The following is a 23,386-nucleotide window of genomic DNA, read 5'->3' as shown; positions in this document are numbered from 1 at the left end:
AAACAGTGAAACCGGCTCTTAAGAGCCCAAAAGGTTTGTTCAAGTACTCCCATGATGGCTATGTGCACTTCTTAAAATAATATATATTATTTAAACTTCGTTATTAATTAAAAAATATTTTTTGTTATTACACAAAAACTCTGTGGGCTGGATTCATCAAGCCACATATCTGTCAATTTTTAGTAAGGGTCTGCCAAACTCAAGAGCATGCAGCCACGTCCGAATCTATCTCTAGGCATTGCAAAGTTACTTGCTTTTCTGATGTATCCCTTACTCCAGCTGCAGAGCTAGCCTAAGTCTTGAGTATTAGTGATGTCAGTCAGACAGCAGGCTAATTCCTAGTTGCACCTGCAAGGTGAAGTTTCTTCCAATTTACTCTTAGACATCTAGCTGCTGTAAGTATATGCCCTGCGAGCTTCCAAATCTGCTTTGGAACCTCCAGGGGAGGTCGTGGGAGAAGATTGAAGGAGAGGTCTGGGGGGAGCTGAATCTGAGTGATAATATTTACTAAATCTCTGACGTCTCTCCAGAAGATCTCAATCTTAGGACAGCTCCACCAAATTTGGGAGAGAGTGTCCGGAGCATCACAATTCCACCAGCAAATGGCTCTTAGTTTGCTGGGCACCAAATATCATTTGAACAGGAGTTTATATAATTTTACTTTGACTCATATACAAATTGGGGATTTGCCAGCCTCTTCTCTAGTGTGAGATCATTCCTCTGGATCGAGTGTCTCGCCCATGTCCTCTTCCCAGCAAAACTCGTGAAGCTCCTTAGTTGGCAACTCATGTGGAGAATTACACAATAAAAAGTGGAGATAAGGCCTCTGGAAGAGAACTTATGTAAACAACATGTGGTTTATTCTTGCTGTTATAAAAATAGTGGTTCTGCAAATATCGGCAGAAAGAGCCAAGAGGGAGAGTTAGGTGATCATGAAGCCCAGATAACTCCAGGAAGACACCCCATGGCACTATATTTGGGAGAAGCTTAACATTGGTTTTTGGTTCAGTTATTGAATTTTCTGGGATCAAGACCTGGAGGGAAGAATGAGTTATGCTACAAAGGTGCCTTTCTCACTGGATTAGAGCAAGGTTATATGCGCGAGTGCAATATATCCAAATTGAAAGAGATTTACCTGACTGAAGTGGGAAATGCACTTCTGAATGTGTTTAAGGATAGCAGATCAGACTCACTGGGAGCATCTGGAACAGGGAAAGTAACCTAAAAAAGTAAGTTCAATTCTACAGCTGCAAATCTGCCTATCCAGGAGATGGACTGTGAGTCACAGAAATGAATGTCTTTTTTTAAAGGTATCGACTAGAGGGGGAAATTATCTAAAATGTTTATCATAATACCTTGTTAGGTAGAACCCGAAATACCACATTTTTTATGGGTTGCCATTTGAAGGTTGTCTTTTAAACACTTCTGAATGTCAACGGGGGAAGGAGGGGAGGTGTTAAGGGCAAAAACCTCTGTCTTATCCGAGTTAATTTTGAAGTTTGAAAATAATGGCCATATTCCTTGATTTCATTCCATCATTCCATAATATTGGGAGGGATCAGTGCGGGTTTGTAAGTGTAAACAGAACATCTTCTGCGCAAAGAGCAAGCTTATGCTCCTGGGGGCCAACCTGAATGTCCCGAAATGTTCAGGTTATTACAGAGTTTCACTGACAGTGGCTCCATGATCAAGGCAATGAGGAGGGGTGAAAATTGACATCCCTATCTCCTACCTTTTTTCATATGGAAGAAAGGGGAGATGCAACCATTTGCTAAAACTGAAGTTGTAGGATTGTAGTATAATGCAGCACTGCCCTTGAGGAAAGGGCCTCTGATACTTGTAGAACTCAGTACTTGTTGCATAAAGGACCACGAAACCTGGCCAAATGCCTTTTCTGCATCAATTGCCCCCACCAGAGAGGTTTTGCAATGTAGATTAAATTGATTAAATTGATGGCTCATCTAGTTTTATTATAAACTGCCTGATGGCCGGGGATGAAACCCACTTGATCCGAATGGACTAAAGTGGATATGACAGAACATCTATTAGTGAAAAGCTTAGAAAATAAGAGATCAACGTTTAACAGGGAGATCTATAGCTTGCGCATAGATTGGAATATCTGCCATCTTTTGCAATTACAACGCTGTTCGCTTAGGTGGTGACCCCTTCAAACTTCTTGCCCAGAATAATGGAAATAAACAGATCTAACAATAGGGGATAAAGAGCTGGGAGTAGTGTCTTATAATACATTGCTGTGAAGCCATCCAGATCTGAAGCAGCAGTATTTGTGAGGGTCTTGATGGTTTGATTGAGATCTTCTGTGAAAATGTCTGCATTAAGGGACACTAGTTGGGCTTCGGAGAGAGCTTGGAGACAACAGTCATCTAGGAAGTTTTTAATTCTATTGTTGAGATCAGTAAGGGTGTGGTCTTTAGATTGAAGATTATATAACTGGGAATAAAATACGCTAAAGCATTTAGCATTTTTTTGTGTGTAATAGATCCTTCAATTAGTTGAGTTTTTTATAGAGATTATTCTGTTCCAGGTTCTTTTGAACCGCAGGTGCCGGGCTAGTAAAGAGTCTGCTTTGTCGCCCCTCTCGTAGTACCTCTGATGGAACAACTGTAGAGTGTTAGCTGACTTATTTGAAAGAATCTTATTATTTGGCCCATAAGAGTAAGAAGTTTTAGGCAAGTATTCCATTTGGGGAAACGCTGGTGCTTTGCGGAGAGCACTGAGATAGATGATTTAAGCTCCGAGATATGTTGTTTTTAGACTTTCATCTATTTTTCAGACCTCCTTATGAACAAGATGCGTATAGCGGCATTGTGAACCCCCCACATTATCAGGGATGTCTGGGGTAGCATTAAGTTCTCTGAACTCTTCAATCACCTGAGAGATTGTCTCTATGTTCCTTTTTTAAAGAGGAGTTTGATGTTGGGTCACCACTGAAAGTGGTGGAGGACAACTGCGCATAGGTCCTCATTTTAAATTACTGTAGAGTCTCTTTCCATGAGATAGGAGAAATGTCAGAAAAGTGCAGTAAATGGGTACTGGAATGGTCGGTTAATATCATAATTATGCACAAATGGGTGTTATGAGGGGCTGAAAAGTATGTGAATGCTTTTGCTGAAGAGTTTAATATTCACCAGGAGTCATAGAGATTGTTTAATTTGAGGAGAGAGGATAAGTTACAAGACTCTTTAGAGGATCTGAGGTTGAAGGGATAGGGGGAGATCTATTACGTCTCACTTCTAATACTGCATTGTAGTGATTCAGCTCTGGCCCTGCCTGGCGTCCCGGCCGTCTCCTTGACGACCGGCACATCACTTCCTGCAGCTGGTCCGACCGTTGCCAAGGCACATATAACGGAGAAGTCTAGGCCTGATTTCTCTCTTTTTGAGAACATAGCAGTTTGAAATCTTTTTTGCCTATGCAATATACTTGATTGAGGCACGATAATGTGTGCAACTGAGATTTCTGCAATTTTAGATACAAACAGAAATAGCAACTCCTTTGCTGGTTATAGCAGTGCGCTGGGGGATTTTTCTCTGTGTCTGTTCCTTTCAGGATAACCCCGCCCGTTCAAGCACCTGCTATGAACCTATAAATTGATTGAGCAACATCCATTTCTGATTTGAGGCAGGATAACTCAGAGAAAATAGAAAAGACAGAGTGGGTCTCAAAAAGAGGACTTTATAATGACAAGTGCAGTCATAAGCTAAACGTCCTTAAACGCAGATGATAGGGCTAACAAATGGTACTTACACCTTAAGGGTTAACTCCTCTCCAGTTTCCAGCCAATGGGATTTGATGGGTGTTGACTTTCTGGAGAGGATTTACTCCTAGATCAGTGTTGACTAACCTGTGACACTCCAGGTGTTGTAAAACTACAAGTCCCAGCATACCCTTCCAGCAATAAGCTACTATAAATTGGCAAAGCATGCTGGGACTTGTAGTTTCACAACACCTGGAGTGTCACAGGTTAGCCAACACTGTCCTAGACAAAGCATGCTGAATCCTTCTTTCTCTGCTGGAAATCCCACACTCCCTTAATGCTTTAATGGTTATTAACCTTTTGCTTTGCGGAACAGGTACGTGGCAGAAGGACAAATTTTGTGAGTCGGCAACTGGTCACACGGTGCTATCACTGATTGGCCAAAGGGCACTACCCTCTTCAAAGCACCTTGGCTCTTGGTACTCTCCCACCCGTTCGGAATCGAAATCGAGGCAAAACGTCATCATGACGTAGTCGGATCTCAGAGCTCGGTTCTCGCAATATTTGAAAAGCATAAAGCATTTGAAAAGCATACACAGCAATCCATCGCCATTTGACAGAGGGAGAGAGCAGGGTTAGGTCACAGGCTGTATTAGAGCAGGGACAGAGCAATAATTATACACCTTATTCTTTGTATTATTATTTCAATTCTAATCTATTCAATTCTATTATTATTACCAATTCTATTAGCAATTGTAAGAGCAGGAAGAGAGGAGGATAGAGGAGGCTTCTTTTTCAATATTTTGCACTACAACTGCTTTGGGGTGTCCCATATTCCCCAGTGTGAAACACTAATTTTTCTGGCTTTTTAAAAGTTATATTTATCAGCAGTATCTATTCAATATTTTGCACTACAAGTGCTTTGGGGTGTCCCATATTCCCCAATGTGAAACAATAATTTTTCTGGCTGCCAAAAGTCATATTTAGCAGTATCTATCTATACAATATTTTGCACTACAATTGCCTTGGGGTGTCCCATATTCCCCAGTGTGAAACATTAATTTTTCTGGCTGCCAAAAGTCATATTTAGGAGTATCTATCTATACAATATTTTGCACTACAAGTGCTTTGGGGTGTCCCATATTCCCCAGTGTGAATCAATAATATTTCTGGCTGCAAAAAGTCATATTTAGCAGCAGTATCTATAGAATATTTTGCACTACAAGTGGTTTGGGCTCATTAAAATGGATTTAAAGCAGTCCACATATGAGCAGAATCAGCAAGCAGGTGCTGGCACCAGTCCTGATGGTAATCTTCCCTGTACGTCATCTGGTAAAGCCTATGTAAAAGTACATAGTCTTTTTAAATCAGGGGAAAAAAACACACCCAATAAAAAATAAGTATACTTATAAGTATAAGTATAAGTGTACGGTGCAATCTACCCCCAAATAGGAAAGGAACTTGGGGCATTTCTATATCGCGTACAGTCTTGAAAGGCTGCTGTCTTGGCAATTTCTCAATAAGGGTAGGGTGTCATACACAGACTGACCCCAAACTGGCTTTGTCCATTTCAATTTATATTGTACAGTCTATAACGGCTGAATTTTTTAGTATTTTCTACAAGTGGAGGGGGGCCTAGAGAGACAGAAACCAAACTGCCTTTGACCATTTCTTTAGATATTTAACTATAAGTGTAGGGTGTAATATACACCCAAAGACGATGGCTGTATTGCTAATATGCATAGATGGAGAGGAAGACAATCTGGTTTGTGTGTAGAATTAATGACGACCTACCAGGAATTAAACTGTTTTTTTCATAATTTTATAGCTTTACAATTACATTACTTATCCAAGAAACAGGTGGAGCACTAAATTCGGTTATTTTATGCCCAAAAACATTGATTTTTACACAAAATTGCAAAACAAAACCAAACAAAACCAAAACACGCAAGGGCGGTTTGGCAAAAGCAAAACCAAAACACGGCGGTAATCCAGATCCAAAACCAAATCCCAGGGGTGAGTGAGCATCTCTAGTATATATAGATTGATGGGTAATGCACTCAGCGCTCCATTCCGACACATATTCAGGAAGGTGGAACGAATAACTAGAATATATAGCTATTATATACAGAAATAATATATATATATATATATATATATATATATATCATACTTACCTACTTTCTTCAGCTCCCTTCCGGGAGCCAGCCAGTGGAGGGGGGCGTGAAGGGGCGGGGTGGCCGAAATCGCGTCATTTCGGCCCCGCCCCCTGTGACGTCATGACGCAAATTGCGTCATTTGACAGCGGGGGCGGGGCCAAACGCCGCGATTCACCGGGAATCGCGGCGTTTGGGATCTAATTCTGCCCACTTCACTAGGAAGTGGGGCACTTCCTAGTGAAGTGGGCAGAATTCGGGAGATTGCCACACTCGCCCGGGAGTCCGGGAGACTCTCACAAAATGCGGGAGTCTCCCGGACATTCCGGGAGAGTTGGCAAGTATGATATATATATATATATACACACACACACACACACACACACACACACACACACACACAAATACAATATATATGCAATATAATATGTGGAATAGTTGTTCCACATTTTACAGATAACACATCTGTATAGCAGAACAGAATACACTATACAGGCAGAGAAAAGTAAGCTAATAAAGCTAACTTCCACTCAATCAGTGCAGTAACGCTGACGAGATTAGACGTCATAGAAGCATTTATTTGGTCACACTATTATGTCAGTGTAGCAAGTTGTTTCTGCTTCAACGCGCTTTTCAGTATAGCTTCAACTAAAGCAACACCGCATTTCTATGCAGGAGACCTTGAACGGTTGGTTCTGAAGTGTAGACGAACTCGCCCATAGACTGTACTTTTCAATGGACAGATCCAGCCAATCGTGGCTGAGAAAGCGGCCTCTGTACAAAGGGTGGCAGTGCTGCTGAAGCTCTGAGAGGGGTTCGACCAATTCAAGCACTGAAGCTGTAGTGTGGGGGAGTGACAGAGGAGGGGTTCTGCCGTCTTGTTTGTATTCTGTCAGTATCTGCTTGCTAGAGATCGCCGTCACGTCCTCTGAGTTGTGCCCATGAACGAAGCCTAGAGAGAGAAGAACCGCAGGCACCATGTACGACGTTATTGTCATCGGAGGAGGAATTTCAGGTTTGATATTCTGTTCTATTGTTTGCTTGATAATTGCCAGCGTTGTTAAAGCCACCGTTGCTAATAGAAAGAAATCACGTATGGTTTCATTATAATTTTGGAATATTGGTAACAGCACACCCTACTTGCTGAAGCATACTGCTGGTGTCATGCAACTATCTACAAACAGCCTGAGAAATGTGCCAGTACATCAGTGACCCTTGTTTGCCTAGCAGTCAAATTTAAGAGAGTGGAGATGTAATATAAAGTCAATACTTCCATTATCAAGCACTCTAGAATGTGACAATGCAGTTTGCAACCTTTAATTGTAGTTGTTAAAAGTAAACTAGTGTATGGCTTCAGTCAAAACAGAACTTGTTCTGTATCACCCATCTGTACTACAACAGAACTGATAGAAACATCTTTGGACAGTATTGAGTGCAATTATTATTTTGTTATTAATGTTTTTTTATATTGCACATTTTATATTATAATATTAACATATTATGCAGCACTTTAAGAAGAATGTTTAATCAAATATATTAGTAGTTTAATTGGCTGCTATCAAATTGAGCCTAGTCTCTCTGTCTGTGTGTGTATGTTAGGGAATGTAGACTGTAAGCTCCAATGGGGTAGGGTTCTCTTTACAGCGCTTCAGAATTAGTGGCGCTATAAAAATAGCTGATGATGATGGTTCACATCAGTACCTGCCACAATGGAGCTTACAGTCTGAATTCTAAAATACACACACAAACACATACTGTACAAATGTGCAATGTTTTTATTACATTTCGAAGAAAAAAATGGTTGCATTATGGGTTTTTGTTTTTGTTCTTATGATTGAAACGTTATATGGTGCTTTCAATAGAACTTATCAGCCTAAATTGTTTTTCCAAGTTATCTGTAATTATGATAATTTGGTGCATATTTAAAATATCTTTTTTTTTCTAATGGGGGAATTCAATTGGCTGCATTACTCGTGAAAGTAACACGGCCTGCGCACTATTACCAATAGTGCGGTAATTTTAATGCAGATATCTGCTCGAGGCTGTCACAGCTGCGAGCAAAAATCAGTGTTGAAATTACCGTACTAACAGTAATAATGAGCACTATTACTGTAGTAACCGTAACAGTGCGCGGGCCGCTTTACTTTCATGAGTATTGAATTCCCACCTAAATTTTAGAATGAAAACATGTGCAACTGTCTTCCTGTCCTGTCTGACACGTCTGGCAAGAAACCAATTTTACTGCCTAATTATGGTATTATGTAATCTAGCCTGTCCTACCCTCTTCAAATTTTGATTAGTTACTTGCTGTACATTTGTTGTTCTAAAACCCATCTAGATTGCTGAACTTAATCTGTTGGACTTCTGTGTATTTCAGTCATTTGTGTCCTACTTTATATTTTCATAATACCTTGCCGCCATTCACAGTTACAGATTTTTTGTACTATATAGCAGCTGATACTAGACATATCCAGGGTCGTTTATGAACATTTTAGGTTTATTTGGTTAAAATTAAGGGTTAGGGGGCAGCAGTTTTCCTTCTCACCCCAGGTGCTACAATTTTAATTTACAACTCTGGGCATATCTCTAACAGAATTGCATATTTTAAACATTATACTTAGCTGATATTGTTGTTCAGAGCTCATTTGATACATCCACCGTTTACCCCAGTAGCAGTACACAAAGAGGCTCATCCTTGCAACTAGACTGTTTCTAAGATTTTGTCCCCAATTTTTTCATTTTGTTGGCAACTGTGCCTGGAGAAGTCTATAGTGGATACATGCCATACGGTTAGATAACTTAATGTGATAGCACCATTATCATGATCCTGGGGAAGTCTATAAAACATATTTTAAATGTAATGAAGACCTAATAACAATATTTGCAATATACATATTTAGTGGCAGGGTGAGGGTGGAGGTTATTCATTTAATGGTGGGTGAGAGCTATTAATTTATTAAATGGGTGATTGTGACCGGATGGGCTTACTTCACCATCCGATCTGTAGGGGTCAAGTAGGAACAGAAGGATGTTCTTCCTGCACAGTTTATCTTAGTTTCCTTCTCACCATCAGTAACTGACTGCTACTGACCACTTCTACTAGTGTCACCTTGCCACCAGACACTCGCCGAATGCCAACTATGCAATAGTTGTAGGAGAACTTGACTGCCACCACTGGACTCCTTTGTGGCATCCAGAACCGCTTACTTCTGGGTAGCTGGTATAGCTGCTGTAATCAGAAAAATTATCCCAAAAGGGATTAGGGCGCACACTGGAGGTAGCTAGGGATAATGTCTAGTATGTGAGAGAGAAATAGGAAAATGGAGGAACCTGCTAATGAGTAGACTACTTCGCTGCTGCAGACCCTCAATGGGTAGCTCACTCCCACATAAGGTATTGAAAAACACAAAACAACAGATGGGGGTCGCGCTGCTTGGAGTCAGACGGTATAAATGAAAAACAATTTACTGTGAGGTTCTCCTGTCAAGTGAGATAAGACAATCCACAGTATATAGAATATAACACTGTATTTAATGAAATTGACAGTAGTCTATGTTCAAAGTGAGCTTAGTTGGCAATCACTAGTAATCCAAATGACCTGTATAGTAAAAATATATATAAAAAACCCCACAATAGATTAAAAACAAAACAAACAGATAACAACCGCGGCTGCAAAAAGCGGTGGTGTACACATAAAAAATAGTTCAGAGACAAATGGAACCTTAATTATGGATCCAAAACATCAAACGTAACCATGTGCACTAATCGATAATGAGGTCTTCACAGTAACTGCTATGAGTATTAGCCCGTTGTTACGACCTCCTCCGTATACAAACAGTGTGTATGGCAAGAAACAAACTCTCAGTCACCTGATTTTGTAGTGATCCACCAAAGGACCTAGTAATCCAATTTACGGACAATATTACTGTCTCCAGATATAGCCAACCTCCAAAGTGCCAGCTCCACTTGCTACCTAGATCCCAGGTATAATGCCGTCTTGTTTTCGGCTGGAAATCACTTGGCACAATCGGGTGGTTTACTTGGAGCCAATTATAATGAAAGCCTTCTATATGGACCGGCAGGAAGTACTTAGATCCCCAGAGGCACTTGATGGATAATGGGAGATATTTGCCAATTAGATATGCCACACATAAGTAATTCAATGAAAAGCACATGCAGATCCGGATATTGAGCACCAAAACCCAGCTAACGCGTTTCGTGCCCTTATAGAGCACTTTTTCAAAGCTCGAAAAAGTTACTTATGTGTGGCATATCTAATTGGCGAAATATCTCCCATTATCCATGACAGCATGTGTGTCAGAATCTGTATAAAAAGGAGCTCTGTTTTACCATCAGTTAATTTAACATCAGCATGTGATTTTTCTCTAGATGTGGAGTTAATGCAATTTAACTTACAAAATGCACATACATTTGTGATTTCCTAAAACTTGTTGTTAGCATTATTCATGCAGTTTGTCTATCTTTTTACCAAGGCAGGATGCAGGTAACTACTTCCTTCCTGTGATTTCAGGCTGAAAAAACCTGTTGGCTACTGAGATGGAAAGGTCTAATTAACATGAGATTGACATGGGGTCCTTTCTTCAGACAGTTGCAAAAAAACATTTCTTTCACACACCTATGCATCATGAATCAGTACATTAGAAATATAACAGTATCAAAAATCAGTACATTTACAATGATATACAGCGGTGCACTGCACCATTAATTAAAATAAATATCTACAGTAAGTTATTTCTATGTGATGTAGTCACACCAATGGTTTGGGCTATTTGTGGGGGCTATTTAACATAATAGTAATGTCATGGTGGTGCCTATTAATTTAAGGTGGTGTGATGCTGGAGAGCTGCCTAGCACTATTTAAAATGATAGCTGCGCCCCCTACATATTGTTCATGCCCATTCTGGTGGCATGGAAATTCTCCTCTAGAAATCCTGTGTTTGCCTTTGATTATGCTGCCAGGAGGCTTTAAGAACATGTTTCAAACACGTTTAACGGGAGGACAAAGTACAAACTACAAAGTCTACACTTTTAACACTGATTGTTTTTCAAGAAACTTGTGTTTTACGATTCTTAAGGCTTTTCTGTGGCCCTAAGCTGGTATGTCACCATTGTGCTTGTTAAATCCACCTATGACAATATATACGAATGTATTTATACTAGGGTACAGTGTTTGGTCATCCTAGTATTATTTGGAATTGTATATTTTGACAGTGTTTGACAATGTTTACATATTAAATTTTTTCCTAGAGCTTGCACTGTGGAATTGCTTATCTTAAGTTGGTTATACACATCTTGCTGAGGGAGTCAAAAATAAAAATATTTAATAGTTTGCATATATAAACACACAGCTGTAGCATGTGCACATTTACTGATGGATGCAGGCATCTTCTCCTGAGGTATCAATAAATAACTTAATAAAATATCTGATTTATAGGCAGTGTTCTCCCTAGAAAATTTTGGCAGCCGGGTGGCATTAAGAAGTAGCCGGGTGGGGGCAGTTGTAATACTTTGCAATAATATTGAAAAATGTGGATTTCATATTAAGGACAAATTTGTTTTTGCCTATCACTTGTTAGCCTGACGTGGAGGACGAGGATGTGCCACGATTATATTAGCCAGGGATGGCCTGAACCCTTACTCAGGCCCTGCCTGTATGTGTGCACCCAGTGTGTCTGTCCCTGTATGAGTGCACCCAGTGTGTCTGTCCCTGTATGAGTGCGCCCACTGTGTCTGTCCCTGTATGAGTGCGCCCAGTGTGTCTGTCCCTGTATGTGTGCGCCCAGTGTGTCTGTCCCTGTATGAGTGCGCCCAGTGTGTCTGTCCCTGTATGAGTGCGCCCAGTGTGTCTGTCCCTATATGAGTGCGCCCAGTGTATCTGTCCCTGTATGAGTGCACCCAGTGTGTCTGTCCTTGTATGAGTGCACCCAGTGTGTCGGTCCCTGTATGTGTGCGCCCAGTGTGTCTGTCCCTGTATGTGTGCGCCCAGCGTGTCTGTCCCTGTATGAGTGCGCCCAGTGTGTCTGTCCTTGTATGAGTGCACCCAGTGTGTCTGTCCCTGTATGAGTGCACCCAGTGTGTCGGTCCCTGTATGTGTGCGCCCAGCGTGTCTGTCCCTGTATGTGTGCGCCCAGCGTGTCTGTCCCTGTATGAGTGCGCCCATTGTGTCTGTCCCTGTATGAGTGCGCCCACTGTGTCTCACCCTGTATGTGTGCGCCCAGTGTGTCTGTCCCTGTATGAGTGCGCCCAGTGTGTCTGTCCCTGTATGAGTGTGCCCACTGTGTCTCACCCTGTATGTGTGCGCCCAGTGTGTCGGTCCCTGTATGTGTGCGCCCAGTGTCTCTGTCCCTGTATGTGTGCGCCCAGCGTGTCTGTCCCTGTATGAGTGCGCCCACTGTGTCTCACCCTGTATGTGTGCGCCCACTGTATCTGTCCCTGTGTGTGTGCGCGCGCCCAGTATGTCTGTCCCTGCCTATACCATACTTGCCAACTCTCCCGGAATGTCCGGGAGATTCCCGCATTTCGCGAGAGTCCCATGGACTCCTGGCAGAGTGTGGCAATCTCCCGCATCTGGAGAATTCTGCCCACTATCTAGTGAAGTGGGCAGAATTAGGTCCAAAACGCTGCAATTCACCGGGAATTGCGGCGTTTGGCCCCGCCCCCTGTTGTCAAATGACGCGGTTGCGTCATTGCGTCATGGGGTGGGGCCAAAATGACGTGAATTTTGGAGCCCCGCCCCCATCACGCCCATCTCCCCTGACAGGCTGCCGGAAGCCAACCTACGTAAGTTGGCAAGTATGGCCTATACTCATTGTACAGAAATTGTAATCATTGTCTGATTCAGTATTGTATATTGTTACATATAAAAGTATTTCTATAGCATAGTCATTACTTAGAAAATATTTTTGCGAAATAGAGGGTAGCAGTATATGATCACATTATCTTCAAAATATAAGCATTCTAAAGAAGTTATTACAAAACAGATTTTTTTATTTTTGCACAAATTTGAAATGTTTCAGTTTTTTTGTTAAAAAAAACAAAAAACATAAAAAAACAAACCTGCGCTTTGTATATCTAGCTATAACTTATAAGCACACATTTCAAATTTTATCTCCACATATGATACATTGAACTTCAAACTCAGCTTATCAACCAAACCTTTTTTGGTATAGGAGACATACTTATTTAATCAAGTCTAGTTAGATTAAAGTCCATGGAAATGAGGTCACAAAAGTTCAAAACTAACACCATGTAGTATACAATAAAAACTAGAATTAAACTATTTTACAATGGTATCTTGTGTAGTTTTATAGCATATATTTTGAAGCAGTGCAATTGCATTGGCTCAGGCAGTGATAAGCATGAAAAAGCAAGTCACATGGTTGACATTTTATTGTCCTCATTTTCAAAAAACAATAAGCAAAAAATTACCAGGAATTCAAAAGCTCCAATAAAAGCTAGAACAGTGAAGCTGGAGGAGAAGAATAGGTAGAGAGACAGGAGGAAAGAGGACCCTCTTCGTAAGAGCTTACATCCTAAAGGGAGCGCAAACAGACAGGAGGCACAATAACATAACATACCATCTGTGTTTGGCTGCTGGACCCTCTGCACCCAACTGTCCTTCTGGACCTTGTCGTGTCAGAACGGCAGAAACTGCCTACTCCATTAACCACAGCCAGGGGGCGGTAACCTCTTCCATTGCCAATTTGGATCAATTGTTCCTTTTTACTCTCTCATTACCTTCCTTAGCTAATACACATTCATTCACATCTCTCCATCATGCACCTATTCAATTTACAGTATCTCCTATTTACTGTCACCATACTTCTCTCCAAACTTCTCTTCTTTCTCCATCATCCTATTTCTCCCTCCCCTATTATGATTTCCTTTTCACTACTTCCGTCTTCGCTATTCTGAACGCATGAACTATTTTGTCTCTTGCACCCACCACACTCACCAGCCTACGTAAACAGAAATATAACTCACACCCACAAATGCTCCTTGCATGTCCTCTTTCTCACCCTGCTCCTTCTTGTGACTGCTGGTGATATCTCACCGAACCCTGGGCCCTGTACACTCCACATTATCTGCTCACGCTCCTCTCTCCTCGCCAAAACCTTTCCATCCATCCTATACTTCCAATCCCGCCAACCTTATCCACATATCTCCACTATCCTCTCTTCCCTTCTCCTGTGCACTATGGAACGCCAGGTCTCAGTAACTGAGTTAGGCTGCACCACTCAGCTAACAATATAAATGTTAAATTGATATTTCCTGAGTATTTCAAATATTAAGAATTAATTAATTTATTAAGGGATGTTCAATTACGTATATACCTAGTGCGGTTGTCATTCACCTCTTGCAGGGTAGAAAGGTGTCAGAACACAAAGTGCATCGCAGCTTGCTGCGTACCACAGACCGGTCAAAGTGCCCTTGCTGACCCCTATCCAGAACTGGACCATGGAGCAATGGAAGAAGGTGGCATTTACTGATGATTCACATTTTCTTTTATATCATGTGGACGGCCGGAAGTGTGTCCGTTGTTTATCTGGGGAAGAGATAGCACCAGGATGCACTATGGGAAGAAGGCACGCCAGCGGATGCAGTGAGATGCTTTAGGCAATTTTCTGCTGGGAAACCTTGGGTCCTGGCATTCATGTGGATGTTACTTTGCTGCATCCCACCTACCTAAACATTGTTGCAGACCAAGTGCACCCCTTCCTGGCAACGGTATTCCTAGACGGCAATGGCCTCTATCAGCAGGTTAATGCGCTTTGCCACACTGCAATAACTGTTCTTGAATGGTTTGAGGGATATGATAAAGAGTTCAAGGTGTTGACTTGGCCTCCAATTTCTCCAGATCTCATTCCAATCGAGCATCCATGGGATGCGCTAGAAAAACAAGTCCAGACCGTGGAGACTACATCTCACAACTTAAAAGATCTGCTGCTAATGTCTTGGTACCAGATACCACAGGACACCTTCAGATGTCTTGTGGAGTCCATGCCTCAATAGCTCAATTTTGGCAGCACAATAGGAACCTACACAATATTAAGAAGGTTGTTTTAATGTTGTGGCTAATCAGTATTTATATATACAAAACACTGTATATAATCACCTGATACAGCTCTCTCTGCATGTTCTACCTATTACATCCCATATCCATTTACAATCCCACTAGCTTCCATTGTGTTAGCATTGCCTTCTCCCTCTGTCACTCACCGGACTGTGAGTGCTACTTCTCGTGTGTTTAGGAACCGTGGCCGTCCACCATCCTGAGGGTCTGCGCCTGTGCATTCCTTTCAACCCTTCAGTACATGTTCCTTTTAGTTAATTGGCTGATCAGGCAACACTCCCTATTTAAAGCACCTGTGGTCAATACCTCGTTGCCTGATCTTGGAGTCTCATTCCCCGTGAGCCTCTGAAGGTGTTCCTGTGTTTTCTCGTGTATTCAGCTCCTGCTGATTCCTGTTGTTCGTTTGTGGTTTCCTAACCACTTCAACTCTCCTGTGTTTCATCGTGACTGCACCAGCTGATTCCTATCTGCTGCCTCCGTGCTTCTACAGTCTCCAAACCACTTCAACTCTCCTGTGTTTCATCGTGACTGCACCAGCTGATTCCTATCCACTGCCTCCGTGCTTCTACAGTCTCCAAACCACTTCAACTCTCCCGTGTTTCATCGTTACTGCACCAGCTTATTCATATCCGCTGCCTCCGTGCTTCTACAGTCTCCCAACCACTTAAACTCTCCTGTGTTTCATCGTGACTGCACCAGCTGATTCCTATCCGCTGCCTCCGTGCTTCTACAGTCTCCCAACCACTTCAACTCTCCTGTGTTTCATCGTGACTGCACCAGCTGATTCCTATCCGCTGCCTCCGTGCTTCTACAGTCTCCAAACCACTTCAACTCTCCTGTGTTTCATCGTGACTGCACCAGCTGATTCCTATCCGCTGCCTCCGTGCTTCTACAGTCTCCAAACCACTTCAACTCTCCCGTGTTTCATCGTTACTGCACCAGCTGATTCATATCCGCTGCTCCGTGCTTCTACAGTATCCTGCTCACCTCAACTCTCCCGTGTTTCATCGTGACTGCACCAGCTGATTCCTATCCGCTGCCTCCGTGCTTCTACAGTATCCTGCTCACCTCAACTCTCCCGTGTTTCATCGTGACTGCACCAGCTGATTCCTCTCCGCTGCCTCCGTGTATCTGCAGTGTCCTGCTCATCGCAACCCTCCAGTACTCATCGTGTCTGCAGCCAGCCTATCCGCTGTCTCCGTGCTTCTACAGCGTTGCTGCTTGTGTCAACTCACCTGTCTGCATCGGATCAACGCTCCGCTGCTTTCATCTCAGCTAGACTGCCTCAACTCTCCCGTGTTCTCCCGGTGTCCAGTTCTATATACTACTGCTTCCTGAGTATTGTTTACATCCTTGCTGGTCTACCTACCGTGCGCTGCACCTACTTGGTTACCGCTTCCACCCTCCTGGGACTTCGCATCCTGCCGGCCTCCAGCCGTACAGGTATCCCTATTGCTATCACTAGACTGTGTTATCATTTAGCCTGGATAGTTCTCATGACTTTGTATATTTGTGCAGTGCTGCTCAGTTATTATTATTGTGTGCATATCATCGTGGGATCAAGTTCAGTGTGCCCGTGTATACTCTGCATTGCATTTATCTCCCCGTGCTCCTCCTCACTTATATATTTCAGTGGTACAACTTGCTAGAGGCAGACCACTGTTCCCTGTTTTCTGACTCACTAGTTTCCAGTATCCTTTCACGTAGCAGTGGTACAACTTGCTAACGCAGACAACTGACTCCCCGGATACCTTCACCTGGATTCCATTCCTTCACCCAGACAGCGGTACAACTTGCTATACGCAGACCGCTGATTCTCATCACCTCCTCGTTACTCCTGGACATTCCTCCTCACTATAGCAGTGGTACAACTTGCTATACGCAGACCACTGACTACCCTCACGTTTCCTTGTCCATCCAGTTCCTCGTGTACAGTTATCTACCTATTACCAGTGCTGCTAGTCATAGACTTTCCTCGAGCATTCTCTTATCATCTGCTGTTTCCTGTTCCATGATCACCCTGCTACCAGAGTACCATATTACCACCTATACTGCTCTGGTAAGTCTATCATCTGGTGATACCTGGGTAAAGACTCCTAGTGCCCGTGACAGTAAGATCAGGCCATGACAGACCCAGATTCGGAACCTACAGCTAAAGAGATGCTGCAGCATCTGGTTACCCGTATGGAGCAACAGGATGCTCGCCAACAGCTGTTACAACAATGTGACCAGGCGTTAGCCTCCCAAGGAACATCTGGGCAAAATATCACAGCTAATGTTGATGCTCCTGTGCTTTGCTCCGTTTCCCCAGTGCCATCCCAGGTGTCTACGGCTACTACGCTTCACCTGCCTACTCCGTTAAAGTATGATGGAGACCCCAAAACATGTAGGGGTTTTCTCAACCAATGCTCAGTTCATTTTGAGCTCCAACCTCAAAATTTCTCTACTCATCGTTCCAGAGTGGCCTATCTTATTTCATTGTTTTCTGGACAAGCTCTCGCATGGGCTTCCCCTCTGTGGGAAAGAAACGATCCATTACTACAAGATAGTGCCAAATTTATTTCCATGTTCCGAAGTGTATTCGATGAACCAGGTCGTGTCATCTCCGCTGCATCCAGCATCCTCCGCCTATGTCAGGGTTCTCGTACAGTAGGCCAGTACGTCATTCAATTTAGGATTCTAGCCTCTGAACTTCAGTGGAACACTGAAGCGTTAATTGCCGCCTTCTGGCAGGGGCTCTCCGATTAAATTAAAGATGCACTGACTACTCAAGAACTACCTACTTCTTTAGAAGATTTGATTTCTCTTTGCCATCGTGTAGACATGAGATTTCGTGAAAGGGAGTCTGAAAAAACAACTTCAGTTAAAGCACCTCTTCGCTCAACTTCTCAATTTCGTCCAGCTTCATCTCCGGTGATACCCATGGAGATAGGACGCTCCAAATTAACCACTGAGGAGAGGAACCGAAGAGTAAAAAATAGACTTTGTATCTATTGTGCTGATTCCACACATTTGCTCAATTCATGCCCTAAAAAATCGGGAAATGCCAGGCCCTAACTAGTTCTGGAGAGGTGAAGTTAGGGTCCCTGGAGTCCTCTCCATGTTCTACGAAATTAAAAGTCTGCGCTTTTGATGTTACAATTTCCTTCGCTACCAAATCCTTTGAGTCCCAAGCACTTATTGATTCTGGAGCTGCGGGAAATTTTATTTCTAAATCCCTCGTGAATCAATGGTCCCTACCAGTGATTACCCTGAAGACACCTATTACTGTGACTGCTATTGATGGATCACGTCTTATCAATGGTCTCATCACCCAGAGTACGTCTCCAGTAACTCTTCAGATTGGTGTGCTTCACCAAGAAGAAATTTCGTTTTTAATTCTTCCTGTTACGACAAGTCCTATTGTTTTAGGCCTTCCATGGCTTCAGTGTCATTCTCCCCAGATTGACTGGCGCACTCCTCAAGTTACGTCTTGGGGAGCTGAAAGTCATCATCGTTGTCTCTCCCAAGTCGTCCCCCTTAAAATACAGCAATCCTCCATTTCACCTTCCTCACCGGGACTCCCTCCTCAGTATGCTTCATTTGCCTATGTATTTGATAAAACTCAGTCTGAGCGTCTTCCTCCTCATCGTTCATGGGATTGTCCGATTGATCTTCTACCTGGCAAGACTCCTCCTAGGGGTCGTGTGTATCCACTTTCGTTACCTGAAACTCAAGCTACATCTGAATACATCCAAGAGAATCTCCAGCGAGGATTTATTCGACCTTCTACTTCCCTCGCTGGAGCCGGGTTCTTCTTTGTAAAAAAGAAGGATGGATCACTACGCCCCTGCATAGACTTTCGTGGTCTTAACGCCATTACTATCAAAAATCGGTATCCCATTCCACTGATTACTGAGCTATTTGATCGGATTAAGGGAGCTCGGATCTTTACCAAGTTGGATCTTCGTGGTGCCTACAATTTAATTAGAATCAGGTCCGGTGACGAATGGAAGACAGCTTTCAACACCAGGGATGGGCATTATGAATACTTAGTAATGCCTTTCGGGTTGTGTAATGCCCCCGCTGTTTTCCAGGGCTTCATTAATGAGATCTTCCGGGACTTGTTATATGTATGTGTTGTCGTTTATCTGGACGACATATTGATCTTCTCACAGGACCTGCCTTCTCATCACCAACATGTGGCAGAAGTTCTTTCCAGACTCCGGAGAAATTCATTATTCTGCAAACTAGAAAAATGTTCATTCGAGTTGCCCCAGATTCCATTTTTCGGTTATATTGTCTCCGGAGTTGGTCTGCAAATGGATCCAGAAAAGGTGAATGCTGTGTTACATTGGCCTCAGCCAACTACTCTTCGTGCCATTCAGCGTTTTTTAGGTTTTGCCAATTACTATAGACGCTTCATTCAAGATTTCTCTTTGATTGCATCCCCCATTGTGGCCCTGACTCGTAATGGGGCCAATACTAAGCAATGGTCATCTGAGGCTCTTCAAGCCTTTCAGTTTCTTAAAGAGTCCTTCTCCTCTGCTCCCATTCTTCGACAGCCTGATGTGACGCTTCCCTTCTTCCTAGAGGTAGATGCCTCTAATGTTGGTTTAAGAGCCATTCTCTCTCAAAGATCGGAACAACAAAAATTCCATCCTTGTGCCTTTTACTCTCGGGGTCTTCTGCCTGCGGAGAAGAATTACACCATCGGGGACAAGGAGTTGCTGGCTATTAAAGTAGCATTAGAGGAATGGAGATACTTGTTGGAGGGAGCTCGTCATCCTGTGACAATTTTCACGGATCATAAGAATTTGTCATATCTACAGTCTGCTCAATGTTTGAATCCTCGTCAAGCAAGATGGTCTCTTTTCTTTTCCCGTTTTGAGTTAATCATAACCTTCAAACCAGCTGCGAAGAATAAAAAAGCAGACGCTCTATCTCGAGCCTTTGTGACGTCCTCAGACGTTGAAGAGGGTCCCAACCACTCTATATTAGACCCCAAATGTGTTTCTCTGGCTGCTTCTTCCACTAAGGTGCTACCAGTTGGGAAAACCCTCGTGCCTCCTGCTCTTAGGAAGAAAATCCTTTCGTGGTTTCACTCTTCTCGTTTTTCTGGACACTCTGGTGAACGTAAGACCTTCGAAATCCTCTCTCGAAGTTACTGGTGGCCTTCTATGAGGAGAGATGTCAAAGATTTTGTAGCCGCATGTGAATTGTGTTCTCAGTTCAAGACCTCCCGCAGAACTCCAGCAGGTTTGCTTCGACCACTACCCATTCCGTCCAAGCCATGGACCCATATTAGTATGGACTTTGTTACTGATCTTCCTCCTAGTAAAAACTGCAATACTATTTGGGTAGTGGTGGACAGATTTTCGAAGATGGCGCATTTCGTTCCCTTGACTGGTTTGCCTTCTTCTACTCTGGCTGACTGTTTCATCAAAGAAATATTTCGTATTCATGGATGTCCGTCCGAGATTGTTTCAGATAGAGGAGTACAATTCGTTTCCAGATTCTGGCGGGCCCTTTGTAAGACCTTGGGCATACGATTATCACTCTCATCTTCCTACCATCCTCAATCAAACGGACAAACTGAAAGGGTCAATCAAGATCTTGAGACGTTTATAAGGATGTTCTCGTCAGCCAACCAAGACAACTGGGTAGAATTGCTTCCATGGGCTGAATTCGCTCATAACAACATGTACCATGAGTCATCTGCTAAAACTCCATTCTTTGTGGTTTACGGTCACCATCCGTCTTTTCCGGAATTTCCTGCCCTCCCTCCCACCCAAGTTCCTGCTGTAGAGACTGTTTGCCAAACCTTCAAAAATATTTGGTCTCAGGTCAAAACCTGTTTAAAGAAGACATCCGCCAAATATAAGTCTTTTGCAGATAAAAAGAGGCGGGCCATTCCACCACTGAAAATTGGAGATCGTGTCTGGTTATCTACCAAAAATATTCGTTTGAAGGTCCCATCTATGAAATTCGCTCCTCGTTTTATTGGTCCGTATAGGATCATTCAAGTGATAAATCCAGTTTGTTTTCAAACTTCTACTTCCTAAGAATCTTCGTATTTCCAACGCCTTCCATGTGTCCTTGCTCAAACCTCTCATCATCAACCGTTTCTCGGTCCCTCCTTCAGCACCGCGGCCAGTTCAAATTCATCAAGAGGAGGACTTTGAGATTACTCACATATTGGATGCAAAAATTTCGCGAGGAGTTCTTCGTTTCCTCGTTCATTGTAAGGGCTTTGGTCCTGAGGAGCGCTCATGGATCAAAGCTGAAGATCTCAATGCTCCAGCTCTTCTTAGGAAGTTTTATTCCAAGTATCCGGACAAACCCGGTTCCAGGTGTTCTGTGCCCACCTTTAAAGGGGGGGTACTGTCACTCACCGGACTGTGAGTGCTACTTCTCGTGTGTTTAGGAACCGTGGCCGTCCACCATCCTGAGGGTCTGCGCCTGTGCAGCCCTTTCAACCCTTCAGTATCTGTTCCTTTTAGTTAATTGGCTGATCAGGCAACACTCCCTATTTAAAGCACCTGTGGTCAATACCTCGTTGCCTGATCTTGGAGTCTCATTCCCCGTGAGCCTCTGAAGGTGTTCCTGTGTTTCCTCCTGTATTCAGCTCCTGCTGATTCCTGTTGTTCGTTTGTGGTTTCCTAACCACTTCAACTCTCCTGTGTTTCATCGTGACTGCACCAGCTGATTCCTATCCGCTGCCTCCGTGCTTCTACAGTCTCCCAACCACTTCAACTCTCCTGTGTTTCATCGTGACTGCACCAGCTGATTCCTATCCGCTGCCTCCGTGCTTCTACAGTCTCCAAACCACTTCAACTCTCCCGTGTTTCATCGTTACTGCACCAGCTGATTCATATCCGCTGCTCCATGCTTCTACAGTATCCTGCTCACCTCAACTCTCCCGTGTTTCATCGTGACTGCACCAGCTGATTCCTATCCGCTGCCTCCGTGCTTCTACAGTATCCTGCTCACCTCAACTCTCCCGTGTTTCATCGTGACTGCACCAGCTGATTCCTCTCCGCTGCCTCCGTGTATCTGCAGTGTCCTGCTCATCGCAACCCTCCAGTACTTATCGTGTCTGCAGCCAGCCGATCCGCTGTCTCCGTGCTTCTACAGCGTTCCTGCTTGTGTCAACTCGCCTGTCTGCATCGGATCAACGCTCCGCTGCTTTCATCTCAGCTAGACTGCCTCAACTCTCCCGTGTTCTCCCGGTGTCCAGTTCTATATACTACTGCTTCCTGAGTATTGTTTACATCCTTGCTGGTCTACCTACCGTGCGCTGCACCTACTTGGTTACAGCTTCCACCCAGCCGTACAGGTATCCCTGCACCTCACCTCTGACTGCCTGCCCTCCTGAACCACGGTATGCATACTTCTCATTGACTGTGCTGGTGTATTGCATATCTAGCTGGACTGAGTTCTTCTCCTCCGGAGTTTCCTATCCACTGAGACTATTGCTATCATTAGACTGTGTTATCGTTTAGCCTGGATAGTTCTCGTGACTTTGTATATTTGTGCAGTGCTGCTCAGTTATTATTATTGTGTGCATATCATCGTGGGATCAAGTTCAGTGTGCCCGTGTATACTCTGCATTGCATTTATCTCCCCGTGCTCCTCCTCACTTATATATTTCAGTGGTACAACTTGCTAGAGGCAGACCACTGTTCCCTGTTTTCTGACTCACTAGTTTCCAGTATCCTTTCACGTAGCAGTGGTACAACTTGCTAACGCAGACCACTGACTCCCCGGATACCTTCACCTGGATTCCATTCCTTCACCCAGACAGCGGTACAACTTGCTATACGCAGACCGCTGACTCTCATCACCTCCTCGTTACTCCTGGACATTCCTCCTCACTATAGCAGTGGTACAACTTGCTATACGCAGACCACTGACTACCCTCACGTTTCCTTGTCCATCCAGTTCCTCGTGTACAGTTATCTACCTATTACCAGTGCTGCTAGTCATAGACTTTCCTCGAGCATTCTCTTATCATCTGCTGTTTCCTGTTCCGTGATCACCCCGCTACCAGAGTACCATATTACCACCTATACTGCTCTGGTAAGTCTATCATCTGGTGATACCTGGGTAAAGACTCCTAGTGCCCGTGACACCCTCTAGTCTCTAAACTCTCGCAAACAAGGGCCTCTTTACACTCTGTTTGCATCTCCTTCATCACCATCATATGTACTTGTTCTGTTTTTATCTGCAATTTTATACGATTTGTAATTCTGACTGTCGAGTTCCGATGTTGATAGCCTATCTGCAGGTAGAAAACAACACTGCATGTAAAGAAATGATTGGGAAACCTCAACAGTGCTATGTGTTTACTGAAAGCGTTATGGCCTATTATATGAATGGCTGCATACAGCACCTGCTGTCAATTTAACACTTATTAGATATTTAGATTATACAATT

The 23,386-nt window shown here is 43.4% G+C and overlaps 1 protein-coding gene across 1 annotated transcript in view; it reads left to right on the top strand.

Annotated features, from left to right (window-relative positions):
- The first annotated feature begins 6,735 nt into the window (after positions 1-6,735).
- LOC142139096 (amine oxidase [flavin-containing] A-like) overlaps positions 6,736-23,386 on the top strand; it is a 74,345-nt gene continuing 57,694 nt past the window's right edge. The window contains exon 1 of the mRNA XM_075196388.1: positions 6,736-6,889. Coding sequence (XP_075052489.1) covers positions 6,853-6,889 — 37 coding nt within the window. The 5' untranslated portion in view covers positions 6,736-6,852. The remainder of the gene's footprint in view (positions 6,890-23,386) is intronic.

This window comes from Mixophyes fleayi, chromosome 2 (genome assembly GCF_038048845.1).
Source record: "Mixophyes fleayi isolate aMixFle1 chromosome 2, aMixFle1.hap1, whole genome shotgun sequence".
Taxonomy (NCBI): domain Eukaryota; kingdom Metazoa; phylum Chordata; class Amphibia; order Anura; family Limnodynastidae; genus Mixophyes; species Mixophyes fleayi.
Note: the sequence above shows the minus strand (reverse complement) of the source record. Positions and strands in the feature narration are given on the sequence as shown.